Below are 17,948 nucleotides of genomic sequence, written 5' to 3' on the forward strand. Positions count from 1 at the left end.
ACTTTTTATTATAAAAAAATTATTTTTTTCATAAATATTTTAAATAATTTTTTAAAAGGTTACAAACTAATTTAAAAAATTATATCAAATATTAATACAATCATTTTTTATAAACTAAAAATTTTAAAAAATTCACTTATAAATCCAAAGTTCCAAACTAGCCTATATGTATAAAAGGTCTACAAAGCTGCAAGGTCTCCCAAGTGCAAAAGACAGGTCCCAGATGTGTAGTCTTAGGTCTTACTATATGCATTCATTTTAATTAAAAAGGATTTTGTTATTCTATGCTCTAAGAGCATAAATTAAGTATACAATAAAAAAATATTTTAATATTATTTTTTTTATACATTAAAAATATAAAAAAATTATTTTTATAATAAATAATATTAAGATATTTTTTATTGTATACATAACTTATATCTTTAGAATACAAAATAGTAAAATTCTTTTAAGAAAAATAAAAAATACAGCTCTTCTTAACATTGATTTGCTCTTAGAAATAACAAACAAAGTAATAGGTTTTATACTCTTATTTTTTTGTAATCTTTTATAAAAAAAATATAATTAGCCGGATTAGTACTTGCTTGGTTTGAAAACCTTGTGAGTTCTGTGTCAGCATAACCCTTTTTTTTCAACTCTTCACACTTAAAAGTCTCAAACTCACAAACTTGCTTCTGCTTCTGGCCACTCTTGCACCATCAACATCGGTTCTTGACTTGTTTCATTCATTTGTACATCTTTCTTCTTTTCACTTACCTTCAAAAAGTAAAAATTCAACTTCACAGTACAGTTTATCTTTCTAATAATAGTAATAATTTTTTATTTCGTTTTGTGTTTGTTCTTTTGTTGTTAGAGTCTCTTATACTGCCTTGAAAGGTCACTACCAGTTGCCAATGTGTTGAATAGTTGTGGTAATGTAGGGTCTATTTTCTCAATCAATAACAATAAATGACGTTGGTTTTCATTTTCTTTTTCTTGTGGGGAAAGACATTTAAATACATTGCCGACATTTTTTGTTGCTGTCTTGTTTCATTTTCATTGGGAAACATTGGCAAATATTAGGGGCTCTTTTTCACAACTCTCTAGTCTTACCTGCACTAATTAATGAACATCAAATGATCAAATTATTGCTTAACACCATTTAACAATATATCATGTCTAATAATTACCATAAAATGTTTGGTAACAAAAAAAATTAATCAAAAATAACCATAACTTATCTTATTTAACATTTATTAATTATTGTGACAATTAATGAATACTAAATAAAGTAAATTCTGTCTTTTTTTTTCCTCCTAGCATTATAGTGGTGGGCCGACCGTAGGAAGGAATCAAGTGAGAGAACATAAGATGAGAAGACACCACATCCAACTCAAAACTTTAAGATGTCAAGTAAATATGTCTCTCATCTTATAATTACTTCACACTCTTCTCAAAACTTTAAGATGTGGGACTAATTTCAACACTCCTCACACTTGCAACATTAACGTATAGAACTTACACATATCTATTTTATCGTTTAATTAAATATACTCTGTATATTAAGTCCAAATTTTTTTCTTTATAATTGAATGTCCCCCATAGAAGACGTGTGTCAAGTTTGTAAATGCAACTAAATGCATATTCTAACCTTTCTCTCTCCAAAGTGGAAACAAGGGAAAAGAATCAATATCTACCCTTCTTAATGGTGGCAATTGATGACCGAACAGGTAGCAATATTTTTGAAACTTGAGAAGGGTAGTGACTATTTTTAGGGCCCTCTCATTCAGTTCTTCACACGCTTTATGTTACTTCTTTTGGAGATTTTTTCTTTCTTTTGTCAGAATCTCCTATTAGTCTTCAAGTTACCTTTCTTCTCAGAAGTAGAAAGAGATTTTGAGTTTCTTCTAATCATTCAGCTTTCATACCATAAAACAACTACATTTCATACCAAATGTTCAACAAAATATTCTCTCTTTTCACTAACAAATAGTCCTGTCCTTTCATAGTAATAGTAAAACAACATAATTGTAGAGTCATGTTAATTATTTGAACATCTAACTAGTGAAGTTGAATCAGATTAGAATAAGATGATCACAAAAATGATTAAAACAATCCTTCTCATCCCTTCTCAATTCATTATTTTCCTTCTCATCAACTCAGTACTACTGTCAGACACTGTAATGGCAGAACCAAGGGCAAGAACAATCCAAATAGCATGTGGTCATCAACTAGAGCACAACAGCACCATCTATGTTCCGAATTTCGTTGCAACCATGGAGAAAATCAGTGAACAGATGCGAAGTACCGGCTTTGGAACAACAGTTACAGGGACAGGACTTGACACTAACTATGGCCTAGCTCAGTGCTATGGAGATCTTTCATTGCTTGATTGTGTGCTATGTTATGCTGAGGCAAGGACGGTTCTTCCTCAGTGCTTCCCTTTCAATGGTGGCCGCATTTACCTCGATGGTTGCTTCATGAGGGCCGAGAATTATAGCTTCTTTGATGAGTATGCAGGAGCAGGAGATAATGCAGTGTGTGGGAACAGAACAAGGAAGAACTCAAGTTTTCAAGAAGCTGCAAAGCAAGCGATTCTAACAGCAGTTCAAGATGCACTTAGCAATAAAGGATATGCTAGAGGGAAGGTCGCCGTCGCCGGAACGGTTAATGAGTCTGCTTATGTGCTGGCTGATTGTTGGAGGACTTTGAACACAAGCTCTTGTAAAGCATGTCTTCAGAATGCATCAACTTCTCTATTGGGATGCTTGCCTTGGGAAGAAGGCCGTGCGCTTAACACCGGTTGCTTCATGATGTTCTCAGACAAAGATTTCCTCAACAAAGAGCAGGAAAATGGAAGCTCAAAGGGTAAATGAATCTTGAGAATTTAGAAAAGTTTACACATTTTTTGTAATTGTAAATCCTGAGAACAATTTTGTTTTCTGATTTGTGCAGGTAATGTAATAGTGCTGGTGGTTGCAGTGGTTAGTTCATTGATTGTTTTTGTGGTTGGAATAGCTATTGGGATATATATCTTGAAACTTAGATACATTCAAAAGAAAAGAAGAGGTAAGTGACTTGTCTAATTAATACCTTATTTGTTTGTTCTTATGAATCATCAGTGTGTTATATAACAACTATGTTTAAGTATGTATGCCAATGCTTATTCTGGAATTCAGGTTCATATGATACAGAAAAGTTAGCAAAGTCCCTTCGCCGCAGTAGCCTGAATTTCAAGTACACTTCACTGGAAACGGCTACTGGATCCTTTGATGAGACTAACAAGTTAGGACAAGGAGGATTCGGAACAGTTTACAAAGTAGTTATCTTATCTGCATACCCTTATCCCAACCATTTTAACATAAGAATGCAACTATATAACAATTTTCTATTGCAGGGAGTTCTACCTGATGGAAGAGAGATTGCTATCAAGAGGCTATATTTCAATAACAAACATAGAGCAGGAGATTTCTACAATGAAGTGAACATAATCAGTAGCGTGGAACACAAGAATCTAGTCCGACTGTTAGGATGCAGTTGTTCAGGACCCGAAAGCCTGCTTGTGTATGAATATCTGCCTAACAGAAGTCTCGATCGCTTCATTTTTGGTAATTCCCAAACTTATGCCATAGGTTTCCCCTTCTAAGATATGAAATCCTACACTTTTACTATCATTGCTTATATCCTAACCATAGTACTTCTCAATGTAAACATTGTAGACAAGAATAAGGGAAGAGAACTGAACTGGGAGAAGAGATACGAAGTCATCGTTGGGACAGCTGAAGGATTAGCATACCTACATGAGAATTCTAAAACCAAAATAATTCACAGAGATATAAAAGCCAGCAACATCCTCTTGGATGCAAAGCTTCGTGCTAAAATCGCAGATTTTGGCTTGGCTAGATCCTTTCAAGAAGATAAGAGCCATATAAGTACAGCTATTGCAGGAACTTTGTAAGTACCTCTAATCCCATCTACCATTTTCCCCCCAAATAATAACAATTTTGAACATATTAGAATAAGAGCCTGCTAAGTACCTAAATACAACATTAAGCATCCTATACTACTAATCTGGGGCTTTGGACACCCCATAATTTCCAAGTCCCTACAGAGAAAAATGTTGTTTGGAGCAAATTTCTCTGTACTAGACCTTTAATAGCTATATATATATATATATATTCTGCAGGGGTTATATGGCTCCAGAGTACATAGCTCATGGTCAGTTAACAGAAAAGGCAGATGTGTATAGTTTTGGAGTGCTACTGCTAGAGATAGTAACCGGGAGACAGAACAACAGGAGCAAAGCAGCTGAATATTCAGACAGCCTAATTACAGTGGTCAGTATCAGATTCCTTAACCTGATTTATTTTTATTGTTGTTGAACTAGTTTTTTTCTTGCTTTGATCTTAACATAATTTTGCAACATCAGGCATGGAAACACTTTCAGTCAGGGACAGCTGAACAATTATTTGATCCAAATCTTCAGTTGCATGAAGACTACAACAACAGCAGTGTTAAGAATGAGATCTTAAGAGTGGTTCAAATAGGACTTCTATGCACCCAAGAGAACCATTTGTTGCGGCCAACTATGTCAAAAGTGCTGCAGATGCTAACAAAGAAGGAGGAGCAACTTGTTGCTCCTTCTAATCCACCTTTCCTAGATGAGAATACCATGGAATTCTGTGACATAAGTGGTGACCCATTTTTCCCTCTCGTTGCAGATGACTCAGTCGCTACCATGTCCCATAGCTCTTTTCATCCCAGGTGATCTGCCTAGTACTAACAATGTATATCTCTATCCATTACTAATTTATACAAGAACATTAGGATACAACAAATAACAATGTGAAAAAATTAAATTAGCCTTACAAGGTACTTACAGCAATGTCTAATAATTCTTTCAGTTCATTTGTACAAAAATTCAATGGAAAATCAAAGTTACACTTGCCAATATACATTTTGAGTTCTTGGCAGACTTCGCCACCCTTTAAATCCTCTCGACACGAGGAACACAAAATTGGGAGTACTAGCTGCAACCTTTATGAAAAAGGTAGTTGGAAGAGTGTGTATCTCTGAAAATCTGATTCCCATGCTGATGAATATGAACTGTGCTTACTTTGATCTTATAAAACAGCACTCAGAAGTAAAGCACCAAGAATCACAGAACTTATCAAAGATCCTCCATTATAGTAGTGTTGTGATAAGCTGCCTGAAGCAGTGGAAGTGTTAGATGGGGCCAGTGATGTGCCATTTATGCTGGTGCCATTTTTACCACCACTGTTCATCACAAATATTCAAGGGAAATATAATAAATAAGAATGAACAGTTAATTACAATAATCAGAAAAAAATATATGAATCCTTGAGATCATACCTTCCTGGAAATACGCAGGAACCATAACCTGTGATAATGATAACAAATAATAGTTCCATTAGATTGCCAAGCCACTTGAAATACTAAATAGCAAAGGTGCAAAATTAACAATTAACTTGTGTAGCCATAAAAAAATGTATCCATAACTTATGTAGCCACCTTCAAATATAGTTATAATTATTAAAGAGTCCAGATTCCTTACTTGGATTTGTGGTGGTGACAAAAGCAACTCCTTTAAAATCACAAGTTCCAGGAGATTTAGCCATCTGCTGATAATATGCATTGAAAGCATAAGTCGCGTGCGCAACTACATTATTCGGTTCATAACACTCTTGACCCTGCCGCAAGGGTGAACAATCCACCTTCCCTGGTCCACAAGCCCAATCAAGTGCTGCCTGTAGCAACTTAGAATCAGCATTACTCTTAGCAACACAAAAGGTTTGATTTGTTGTATCATTTGCAAATACAGTACCAGCACCGGTCAAATGCAAAGTATATACTGGTGCTCCATTAGCATAGAAAAGTCCCCAGTTCTTTTCGGAAACAGGACCTGGTCTTAAGTCTTCGTTATAAAGCTCATAAATATATGTACTAACTGGAATTCTAGGATGCTTTGGAGTCCCTGAATTATTAAGGACATGTCTGATCAAGTTACTGTTGTAAGTGTTAGCATTGTCAATTGTTGCATCCGACTCAGATGAATCGCCTTTGGAGGGCCATCCTGACTCTGTCACTACAACAGGGATATTTGTGAAGTTCAAGTATGACATTGCAAAATAAGCAGCATCGATCACTGCATCGAAAACATTAGTATAGTGGAGCATAGTGTTGGCATCAACAGCTTCCTTATTTGGCGGCAGGGGCCGGAACAGAGCATATTCCAGTTGGATTTTACCTTCAGATTGCATGTAATTGTAGTAAGGGTAAACATTGAGCATAAGATATGAACCTGTTGATTGCAAAAACTTAAGCAATGGAACCATGACAGGATCCCATGTTTTATTAAAGAATGCTTGGGATGGAGGGAAAGAGTTAAGGATGATAGAAGAAGAATGAGGAGTAGAGACTTTAATTTGCTGATCGAGATTGGCAGCAACAAGTGCAGATTGAATGAATTTTAGTGCATTGACTAGGACAGGTGCAACATTTGGGAGGGCTGTTAGGACTTCAGATCCAACTGCTATGGCAGTTATGTTGGTTGCAGGGACATGAGCTACCACATTGTGTGCAACCCAGTTGGCGGCCGTGGCATTCGATTGGCCAATGCCGAGTAGCAAGTTGTTGGGAACAGAAACGGTTACACGGATTCCGGTGTTGGCAAGTGCAAGAAGCATGGCCCTGTCAGCATCATAGAGTCTGACATGTTGGATACTTTGAGCCTTAAGAAGGGCCACAGTTTCTGTTGCACTTGGCATGTTAGTTATGTCTGTACCAATGTTTACACCAATAAAGGAATCTGCAGAAGAAAGAAAGAAACCAACAAATTATATAAATACTATATGATCCTGCTCATAAACAGATTATGAGATGAAAATAATAATGCAGATGAAGTGATAATCAAGAACAAATAGAAACTAGAAAATAAGGAACATATGAATTTTGGTTTGGACCAACATGGATTTGTGAAAACAGCTAATAAGTCCATTTATGATCTAATAAAATGTGTTTCAAATATCCAATCTTACCATGACCTATTTAATAAAATAGCTATAAAGCCTATTCATTAGTCTTTTATGGAATTGTATTTGAGTCATTCATTTAAAGTAATACTGTATTTTCAAAATTATCCGCGAAGTGATTTAAAAATTGATACCATGCTTTCTTCAATTTTAATTGGGTAACAAAAGGGGAAAAAGATTTAATAAAAGAAAACTTGATTATCAGCTTTGTTCATGAGGAATAATATTGAAAAAATTCATATTTTAAGGAGGCACAGCCACATTGGATTCATAGAATGTCAAAGCAAAACATATATTTCAAAATTCTGGAATAAGCTTTCAGTGATGGATTGTCAGATTGTCCAACTAACTAATGCTACATCCTAAGCCCATAGCTATAGTTCATAAACTGAATTTTTTTTTTTTGGTCATGGTTGAAATTCAAGGTTTGTTAACCTGTCATCCCGTGGATTATCCTTGGGTTTAACTAAAAGAAGTCTAATATACTCAAATGATCGCTTGTTCTTAGGTTAATTTGCAAAAGATTCGCTTTGATTATCAGTTTTTAAAAACATAAAATGAGGATTTCATTTAATAACATTTTTCCCATGCTTCTGGTTACCATGTCTAATTCATGGGAGCTAGGCAACAATGCTACCAACTCACCAACTCAGTATTAATGAGGTTGATTGATAGACCAAAATGATTAAATATAGTATAAATATTCCACTTCATCACTGGCATAGTGGCATTCACAACAGGGGTATTTTAGTACCATCACTTTTTTCATAAAAAGTTTAGTTAAGTGCAAACTGCGAAAGAAGCTGTTTCTTGAGTTGGGATGCACCAAAATTGTCCCAGAATCCCATTAAAAATTAGAAAGGATAGATCAGAGATTCAGCATAAAGGAAAACACTTTCTTGCAAAGGCCCTTTCTTTTGCAAATAATAATAAATAAATAAACTAAACATGCCTATATTTGTATTACACAACCTTTTCTCTAACTTTCTATTCCAACATTGTTATGCTCTTGTAGCAAGGTTCTGGCTCTTTATACATTTATAGCAACATCTGACATCTCCCACATTCAACAGCCAAAATGCAATGAAAGAATAATTACTTCCTTCTAGTATTTAATAGTTAAAAAAAGGGGTTAATACATTGTATCATTACCCTTTACCTAAAATGTTAATTAGAAGCAAATACTTACTAACCATGACAAATAGCAAAGATACAAAAAAGTAAGAATCTACAAACCCATATGATGATGAAAGGAAGGTGGTAATGAAAGGACTAACTAGACATAATGATGAAAAGAACAAGAGCTAGAAGCCAAAAAAAAAAACAAGAGTACTATACCCCCACACCAACCATTACTAAATTAGAAAGCTTATTAAGAGAATACTTAATGATAGATTAATAACCAATGATATCAGATGCCCAGGGAACATAGAAACAGATGCTAAAAATCACATAAACTTATTACTTACCTCCATAGACAGAACATGCAAGCAGGAAAAAAAGAAGCAGCAGAACAGCCATTGATGATTGCTTAGAGAAACCGTTATAAACAAAGAAACACTGCCAGTTCCACTGCAAACTAAAAAGTGGCTCTCTACAACTTGGGGTCTCAAAAAGCTTGCACCTTTTGATACCCTTTGGGCTTTGGCATAGAGAAGTAAGAACCAGGAAGTGCTTTGAGGTTGGGAGGGAGAAATTAGAAACCTTGAGAGTTTGCGTTGTTGGGTCTTGTGAGTGGTCAAAACTCAAAAATCAAAACTAGAATTTGTGTCTGTGGGATCATAAAATCATAAATGGTAGTGTGTGTCAGGGATCCAACGGCTGAGATTTGGAGATGCAGGTGGCAAATCAGCCAAGTAGTAACTATTATTAGTGGACAAGAAAGTCAGGCTTTTTTTAATTAAGGCAAGTGTATGATTCAGTGTTTTATTAATAACGTGAATAATGAAGCAGTGTTGCAGTGTTGGTGCAGTTCATAGGCTATTGTGATTGGTGGATTAGCATCTACGATAGCAACATATAATGTTGACGTGGCATCTTTTCTGTTTCTGCTTCAAAAATCCCCACTTGCACTCTGCTTTGGTTTGTGTCCCAAAGCCATTGACAGTTAACTGTCATTAACTTGAGTTAAAATCACACTTCATCTTATTTAATCATAAAAAATAAATAAATTAACAGTGAGTCCCAGTCCCATTATTCACATAACATTTTCAATGTAATACTAATGGAAAGTCCGCGCGATGCACAGGTTGTAGGTTGTGTACGTAATCTATTTATTGTATTCATATATAATTTGTTTTTAAGTTGAGTAGTACATATTAATTAGTAAATTTAATTTAATTAGTATGTAGATAACATAATTAATAATATTAATGTAGAGTTCAACTTTAAAAATTAATGTATAAAATTTAGCATAGTTATATTGTTTAATATTTTAGTTAAAATTAATATATGATTAAAAATTTCTATGTGAAATTAGTATTATATATATTTAAAGAAAACTATGGAAATCATTTTTGTTAAAATGTTAATAAATCATTACGTAAAAGTATTAATTGTTGGTCACTTAAAAGATTTTAAAAAATGCACTAATTATTGTTAAATTAATATTGCGCACAATTTATAAAAAAATGCGCTCGTATTGGTCATAAATAATTTAGTTATTTTTTTTATAACATCCATTAAACATATTTTTAATTTGTACGTGAATAAAATATGTATTTTTTGGTGACTTATTTTTTTTTTTTTTTTTGTGACTGAATAAAATATGTATTGATACTTCATAATTGTACTACTCTATATTAATGTTCGGTTAATAATAAATGAGTTTATTAGTCTAATAAAAAAAACTTAATTAATTTTCTATCACTTCCAATAGTGTCGGACCCTGAAAATTTTAGAAGTGGAAGCAAAAATATCTAACTAACTAACTTGTCATTTTAAACTTAAAATATCTTAATTAAATTTTAAATAACTTGTCATTCTAACTAACTTTACTTTTATTTATTTTTATACACATTCAATAAGAAAAAGAGTGAATTAGTTGATAGTTAGCGTTTATTGATACGCTAGTATTTATAATTTGAAACTAGATTTATATATAAATAGTAAATACCAAAAATAAACCTATATATAAAAAGTATGTTTATATAAAATAATAGAAACTTAATTTATAATTATTTTTCTTTTTTTAAATAATTACATTTTTTATATATTTTTTAATTTAATTTTGATACACTATCAGATTAAAGATTTTATGTATCTATTTAATTATGTATTATAATTAAGAAATATAATTTTTATATTGATCACCTAATAGTTATCTAAAAGAATAAATTTAATTAAATGACTATGTTAAAAAATATACATATTTTAACATATCAAAATTAACTTCTATGCTTTTAAATAATTATTCTACTACTCATTATAATTTTCAAATATTAATTACCATCCATTGGATTAAAAAATTTATTTGTTATAATATTTATGACATAAAATACTTTTTAATCTAAAATAGTGGTTGCAAGCAAGATTATTTAAGAGATAAAATTAAAAAGTATTATATAATTTTAAAATAAAAAATATTAATTAATAAATAGATATTATTTTTTCTTATTTCAACTAATTTTGGAAGAAAAAAAATTAATAATTTTACTTATATTTAAAAAACTGAATTTTAATTTGATAATTAACTAATTAATAAGTTTTAAAAATTATATTAATATTATTTATTAATTTTTTATTGAATTAATTTATTTACTTATTTTTTATTTTTATATTAAATTAAATTTAACAAAATAAATATTATTATATATTTAATTTAATAAAAAAATATTTTTAACATAAATTTTAAGATAATTTTATAAATTTTTGTGAGGACAAAAATATAATTATATTAAGAATATATATATATTTATATAAAATTATTTTTTTTCTTTAGTGGGGGCAAGTGCCCCCTCCTGTATAATCTGGGTCCGTCCCTGACGTCCAATAAAAATACGTGAAGAAAAATGGTCTTATATATAATAGCTCCTTTTTTTTATATATATAAAATTGGTTGCGTTACTCATTAATCAATAATGAGTTTTATTGTGTCCACAATATTTTTTTGTTTCATTTTAAATTTATCTTAAGCCATTGTAAAATTAAAAGGTGATTAATAAGTAATAACAATAAGATTCATAAAGATAAGTGACATTATAAGCTATTCTATAACCGTTGTTAAAATAAGGTGATTAATAAGTTTTCTTAGTATAAGTCACATTTTACGAGTTTATTAATAAATTTGTTTTGAAAAGATGTTTTTTCATTCCACCTAGATTTCTTAAAGTACTGCAGAACCATGATGAGCGATTCTATCCTATTCTCCTGTAGGTAAGATATAATTTGTTCTACCAGTTCATCAAACAAAGTACAACTCATCGGGTTGTTATTGCTATTTTAAAATCAATAGCATTAGTTTCAGTAATTAAAAAATATCAATATTGATTATTTAATCATACCTACTCTAAACCTTGGAGAATAATCACCAATTCTTTGGTCTCTCTTTTTTTATTAGTTATCAGATCTCTTAGTTGTTCCTTTTTCACTACCTCGCCAATAATATCTCCGTGTGACAAAATAAATAGAAAAATTAATATATGCATTCACGTGTAAATTTTATATGAATTGTAATATATTGAATGAAACTCACCAAACATATCAGCATCTTCAAGCACGACAGCATTTTGGAAATTAAGAAATGAGCGAAAGCGAAACGCTTATAAAGAAAATGTAGGGATCTCCACATGAGTAACTTTGATTCTGTACGAGAATGTTAACACATACCTACTCACACCAATTTTTACTTTTATCTTATGGTCAACTATTATGAAATTTGTCACAGTATACATCTGAAACTCATGCAGAATTAGAATCCACTTCTAAACCAAAATTCTTGGCATAGTGGAGTAAATCCTACCTCTCTGTTTGCACAAAAATAGTTTGAAATCATTTTAACAAAATCTGACTAACTGATATAAAATTCCACAATGATGTTTACCTGATTATTTTGCAAAATTATTTTGATAGACTAAATCTCTTGTTGTATTTGTTAAGCTCTTTCCATATCCTAACAATATACTTTAAAATTTCACCAAAATCTCTTGGGATTTACTTTTGATATTGGATCATATTTTTCTTCTATATTTTTTCAGAACACTGATGAAATGAAAATGTGTGAAGAAAGTGCGAAAGCTTCTGATTAAACCTTGACAATGTGGCTTATACATGCAGTCTAGTATGAAATTTTGAAATTTTGCATGTGTATTGACTATTTAATCCCTTTTTGATAACATCATGGTCAAAATTGCTAGCGTGAAATATCATTTTCAGTTTTAAGACACATGTTAACTAATGAAGCATGACACTTGTTAATTACTAAGCCATGTACTATTTATTTATTATATATTAATAGATTATATACAAAACAGTAACACATTCACTTCCTTGTTTTTGAAATGGAATTGAAGTTAGAACTGTTGGGAGTTTTATACAGCATATTAGAAAATAGAAGGAAAAGTTAAATTTTTTTGTGTTATTTGAATGAAGAGAAAATAAAAAAAAATAAAAAAAATATTTGAATAAAAGGAAAAATAAAAAAAAATTATACCTAAATAAAATTATATTAATATTTTTTATAAATTATAATATATCAATATTATAATAATAAATTTGTAATTTTACCTATTTTTTACTCTAATCTAAATTTTCTTCTTAATTTTGGAGAAAAAATTTTAATATGAGCTCATATACTTTTATATTTTTCATTTATTTTCTTTTTTCATTCAAACAATAGAAAACTAATTTTTTCATTCATTTTTTTCTCTTTCATTTTCTTTTCTTCCAAATTCTTCTAAACCAAACAAACCGTAAATGTTGATATTATTACATAAGTTATTTACCAATTTTCTTTTTTAATAACATAATATCAGTAATTCTATATTAGTATTTTCATGTGGAAAGTTACGCTTAAAGACTTCTTAATGTCAAAAAATATTAAATACTAATGGTAGACTAAATCTCCATTTTAGTTTTTGGATTTTTATGTGATTATTTATTTTAGTTTTTAAAATTTAAATTTTTTTTATAATAGTGCCACAAATTTAAGTCCGGACACCATATTGATCTCTCGTTCTTTTTCAATAATAAGTCAGCAACTGGAGTGTTAAAGGGACACCTTTCTACCATAATGGAATTAGCATATCAAGTTATTTTAGTATGTTATAAACTGATCCATATCCTCCTTTTCCCAATTAATTATTGCTAAAAAATTGATCAGTGGCATAAACTATAGTTGATAAATCAAATGTTGGGAGGTCCATGTCTTTCTTTTTCCGTTTGTGATCACGTTGCTTCAACGAAAACATATCTAGCAAAGTAAAGAATGATACGAGAATAGAAATTAATTTGAAGTTCTGGAGTTTAACATGGTCAATATAAAGAATAACAAGACTTTCAATATTGCAAAGTTATATTTCTGCCAAACATTAGAGTAGTAGTTCACTTGTAGAATATCATATATTCAACTCAAGTATTATAATCACGTGACCAATTTCTGCCAAATATTATTGGAATAGTAGTTCACTTGTAGAATATTGTATATATTCAGTTATTCACCCCAAGTATATATTATGATCATGATGAACAATATAAAGCCAACAATGATGCCTTTTAGTTTCCTCCGGAATAATGTTTAAGAGCCAACAATGATGCCTTCTAGCTTCCTCTCTTGCTGGAATAATGTAGAAGACTGGAATTCAGACCAACAATTGGAATAAATTAGGATTTTAAAAATTACATTGCGTATAAATATAAATTTTGTCACCTCAGTTAGCCGGTGCAGCATCTGGCATAGTAAGAAAGTGTCACCTCAACATTCCGTTTGCACTCATCATTAAAAAAGGTGAGAGATTAATTAGAAGTATATAACAGCATTTGGCATAGTAAGAAAGTGTCACTTTAACATTCTGTTTGCATTTATCATTGAAAAGGGTAAGAGATCAATTAAGAGTATACATCGGCTAAGTAGGGGTGACAAACAAAAAAATCTGTGTGTCTTGTCAAAAGCTCACCATCTGGTGAGCTAACCTGTCCCGTCTATCCTAAATTCCTCTTCTGTCCCGTTTAACGGTAGGCTAGCTCACCAAATCTTTTTTTTATAAATTATTAAATATTAAATAATATATATAATTTCACAGTCATTTCAATAAATTTATAATTTCTAGACATAAAAAATTATAATTTCTAAATTCACAAGTTTTTATAATTATAAATATGTAATAAATATAATCATAAATCAAATTTTTTGAAACAAAATAATAAAACTAACATTGTCTAAAGCAAAACAAACATTGTCCAAAACATATAATTAAACATCTTCAAGTTTAAAATCAATCAAACATAAAACATAATTCAAAATATAACTTAGAACATCTTCAATTATTATCTTCATTCTCTTATAGATTAATAACATTATAGAAATTTGTAAAAAAAGCCCTAACAAAAAAAATGCCTAGCCTGTTGGGAAAGCCTGCCCCACCCTGCCGAAGTCCGCCAAAGCCCATATATTAGGCGGTGCGGGGTTAAGCGGGCTTTTTTAAATTTGGCAGTTTCAAATTTTCAGCACAACCCGCCTTTCTTGGCAGTGGGTTTCTGCCCGTTTGCCACCCCCAGGGCCAAGTGAAGTCGGGTTCGTCTGGGCCCGGACCCAGTCCTAGACCCAATAAAATCACACTACTTTCGGGTCACACTAAAACCGGGGCTAGACCGGTGAAGTTCGAGTCTTGATAAATTTTATGTCAAAAAATTATGATACACTTATTTATAAAGAACAAAAAAACATACTTGTGACTGAGAAGTTGATATTCATATTTGAATTTAAATCCGTACATAAATTCTAATTTCATATTTTTTTGATTTATTTTCTAATTCAACAAGTGTGATTAAAAGCAAAACAATAAGCTTATAATTAATATAACATAATATTGCTGAAATTAATTTAAAACATATATATATTTTAGTCCCATTAAAGTGTACATGGGGCCATGTGAAATCGGGTTCATCTTGACTCAGATCCGACCCTAAATAATATCGAGTCTATTTTTGAGATTTTTACCCGATCCTAGATCTAGTGATCACACAAAATTAGCCTCTAAAGTGTTCGAATTCGAGATGAGTTTTTGGACTAGACCGAGTCATGTACACCTCTAGGACCAATATGGTGCTCAAATTTAAATCTGGGACACTACTATAAGAAATTTTGAATTTCGATGATCAATAATGACATGAATTTTAATGACCACAGTGAGAATTTAGTCACTAATAGAGGCCCATTTTTTTGGATATGCGAAGTTTGTGTGTGTTATATGTGGCTATAAAGAATGAGGGTGCTAGACATGGATGTGGGACAACTTTTTCTAAAACATGGGGTGAAGAAATTGGACCATCCGATTTCTTTGTTAAAAAAATTAGCCCCACTAATCAGATGGTTCGATTTGTGTGGGAGAAAAAATTTGAATTTTGGCGTAGCTAATCGTACCGTCCGATTTAATTATTATATATTTTATTTAAATCTGTCAATACAAATCCGGGGTTCGATTTCCTATATATATATATATATAAAAGTGTGTGTAACTCGTATACAAGTTCTCAGATCTCCTTTTCTTCTTCCCTCAACTCCTTTATCTCTATTTTTTTTTGTATGAAGTAAAAAAATTTGATAGAGAAGTTTATATTCATGTGAGGGAGAAAAATGGATGATAGAGTTCTACTAAAAGTATATTATTTAGGTCAGATTTATTACAAACATCTGAATGAGTAAAATTTATTTGTGAAAATCCGTTAGATATTATTATTCCATTCACAATGTTATTCGAAGAACTAAAAGGTATGATTTGTAAGAAGATAGACTTTGAAATGTCAAGGAAAATATATATTTTATATAGATATCCTATACTAATATTTGGTAGATTCGTTCAATTTCAAACCAAATATGTAACTGATGAACCGAGCATGCTAGAGATGTTTTAATGTACATTGAAAGTCGCACTCAGATATCGTTCATTGAGTTATATATTGAGTTTGAACAATCTGAAGCCGACCGAAATATTGAACGGGAAGATTACAATAGTGATGGTGAGAAAGAATTTGAAAGCAATTACGAAATTATTGGTCTAGATGGAGACGAAGATCAAGGTGACGGCACTATGGTTCCAAACGTGATAGACGTGGCAAATGCACTCGCAAACGAACATCCGTTTGAGGAGCCATCTTTCATGCAAGCTTTAGATTTGAAACCCATGCATGTTCCGGAGTTTTCGGAATATATGAATACAGGTACGTAATTGTCTATATTTATACGAAGGATTAGAATTTTGTAATAATTTATATTGATCGATGGACCAAATAGTTACATGACATGTGAAAATATACTTAACTAGGATTTGTTTATGTGTTTATTTAGTTAAATTTAAGATAATAATCTTTTTAGTTAGTTATTGATTTAGTTAAATATTAATTAGTATTTATTTATGTGTTTATGTTTTTATTTTGTTAAAATTGAGATAATAACTTGATGTAAAATTTATTTATATTAATATTGATGTAGTGAGTATTAATTTACTTTTAATTTCACTTATTAAATATTTGTGTATTAAATATTTATCGTATGGTTGTCGTCGTGGTAGAAATTTCTATTGTCGCAGATGGTGAATTTGTCGTGAGAATGGAATTCAGTTCCAAGGAAACTGTTATTCTGGCGATGAAAGATTATACTATCCGAAGAGGTGTAGACTACCGTATATATGAGTCGGAACGTTGACATTTTATATGCCAAGTATACTCAGTATGGGTCAGGTTGTAATTGACTAATCAGGATTAGCATGATCAACAAAAAGTATTGTTAGGTTAACTAATAATGTTTAACTAATAATATTCCACTTTATTAAAACTTCAACTACAATAATATATTTATGTCTATTAAATATCTAACAATAAACAAATAATTATTACCGGAGCAAAATATATTATATTTTACAAAACTTAATTATTAATCATAATTCTCAAAATCATTACAAAAAATTATACAATAATTAATGTAACTCTAAAATTAATTAATTATAATTTCTAAAATTATTACAAAAAATTCTAAACATATATTTTTTACTAATCTATTACATTAGTCTAATTCAAACATTATTATTGATTAAAATATTCACTAACTAAATCTAAATATATATATTCCTAAATTTTTAATAATAATAATAATTCTAAAATATAAAAAAATTTAAAAAATAAATTTACATAATCAGAATAACAAAGATGATTCATAATATGAAGTTTAGGATTATCAATATCTTTATATTTTTTTTTTTTTGGCATTGTAATTTTTTTTTTAATTGAAGAAGAAAAAGTAGTTAAACTGGTGAAAAAGAAAAAAAAAAGAAGAGAGAATGAGACTGTTGGATGGGTTCAAGAAAGAAAGTGACTTCGGAGGGAGAAAATAAATACAAGAAAGAGGCATGTTGGTATAAGGGAAACTGCTATGGGGCACAAGACATACACAACACGTGGCGAGGAGGACGAAAATTAGATGGTCTAATTTATGCCTCTTAAATCAGACCGTCCAATTACCTAGATTAAAATTAATCGTCCGATTTATTCTTTTCAAAAATCACATCTGAATAAAACACGCATGTACTCTATAATGTCGTGCTACACTATTTCCCTCTCCATATTAAAATTAAATGTGCCACCAATAGAGATATATGAATAAATAATTTAAAAAGATAAGATTATAGCAACGATTTCATATTAGCATTTTTAATGTGGAACATCCCGATTAAATGCCTCCTAATAGGCATGTCAAAAAAATATGAA

At 30.7% G+C, this 17,948-nt stretch overlaps 2 protein-coding genes across 3 annotated transcripts; one reads left to right on the forward strand and one right to left on the reverse strand.

Moving 5' to 3' along the window:
• The first annotated feature begins 1,612 nt into the window (after positions 1–1,612).
• LOC130979049 (cysteine-rich receptor-like protein kinase 2) lies at positions 1,613–5,055 on the forward strand. Its single transcript, XM_057902397.1, has 8 exons — positions 1,613–2,847; positions 2,935–3,048; positions 3,159–3,298; positions 3,377–3,587; positions 3,699–3,933; positions 4,166–4,316; positions 4,409–4,743; positions 4,884–5,055. Exons 1-8 carry the CDS (start codon positions 2,070–2,072, stop codon positions 5,053–5,055), a joined length of 2,136 nt encoding a protein of 711 aa, XP_057758380.1. The 5' UTR covers positions 1,613–2,069.
• A 47-nt stretch (positions 5,056–5,102) lies between these two features.
• LOC130979050 (glucan endo-1,3-beta-glucosidase 3-like) lies at positions 5,103–8,770 on the reverse strand. 2 transcript variants are annotated; one of them, XM_057902400.1, is made up of 5 exons: positions 8,501–8,770; positions 5,825–6,808; positions 5,555–5,743; positions 5,353–5,380; positions 5,103–5,256 (listed from the first exon to the last, which is right to left on the reverse strand). In XM_057902400.1, exons 1-5 carry the CDS (start codon positions 8,550–8,552, stop codon positions 5,103–5,105), a joined length of 1,407 nt encoding a protein of 468 aa, XP_057758383.1. In that variant the 5' UTR covers positions 8,553–8,770. The 2 variants fall into 2 exon arrangements, with proteins under 2 accessions (XP_057758383.1, XP_057758382.1); XM_057902399.1 differs by having other exon boundaries at positions 5,555–6,808.
• Between the last annotated feature and the right edge of the window lie 9,178 nt (positions 8,771–17,948).

The sequence above is a fragment of the Arachis stenosperma genome, chromosome 5 (assembly GCF_014773155.1).
Source record: "Arachis stenosperma cultivar V10309 chromosome 5, arast.V10309.gnm1.PFL2, whole genome shotgun sequence".
Taxonomy (NCBI): Eukaryota; Viridiplantae; Streptophyta; class Magnoliopsida; order Fabales; family Fabaceae; genus Arachis; species Arachis stenosperma.

Excerpts from the sequence above, each read along its gene's own strand:
- LOC130979049 (XM_057902397.1), top strand. The coding sequence starts at position 2,070 with ATGATCACAAAAATGATTAAAACAATCCTTCTCATCCCTTCTCAATTC. Across the intron at positions 3,588-3,698 it reads TCTCGATCGCTTCATTTTTG|ACAAGAATAAGGGAAGAGAA; the intron begins GTAATTCCCAAA and ends TAAACATTGTAG. Across the intron at positions 3,934-4,165 it reads ACAGCTATTGCAGGAACTTT|GGGTTATATGGCTCCAGAGT; the intron begins GTAAGTACCTCT and ends TATATTCTGCAG.
- LOC130979050 (XM_057902399.1), bottom strand. The coding sequence starts at position 8,552 with ATGGCTGTTCTGCTGCTTCTTTTTTTCCTGCTTGCATGTTCTGTCTAT. Across the intron at positions 5,381-5,554 it reads TGTCACCACCACAAATCCAA|GTTATGGTTCCTGCGTATTT; the intron begins GTAAGGAATCTG and ends TCATTATCACAG. Across the intron at positions 5,257-5,352 it reads TCCTGCGTATTTCCAGGAAG|TGGTGGTAAAAATGGCACCA; the intron begins GTATGATCTCAA and ends TGTGATGAACAG.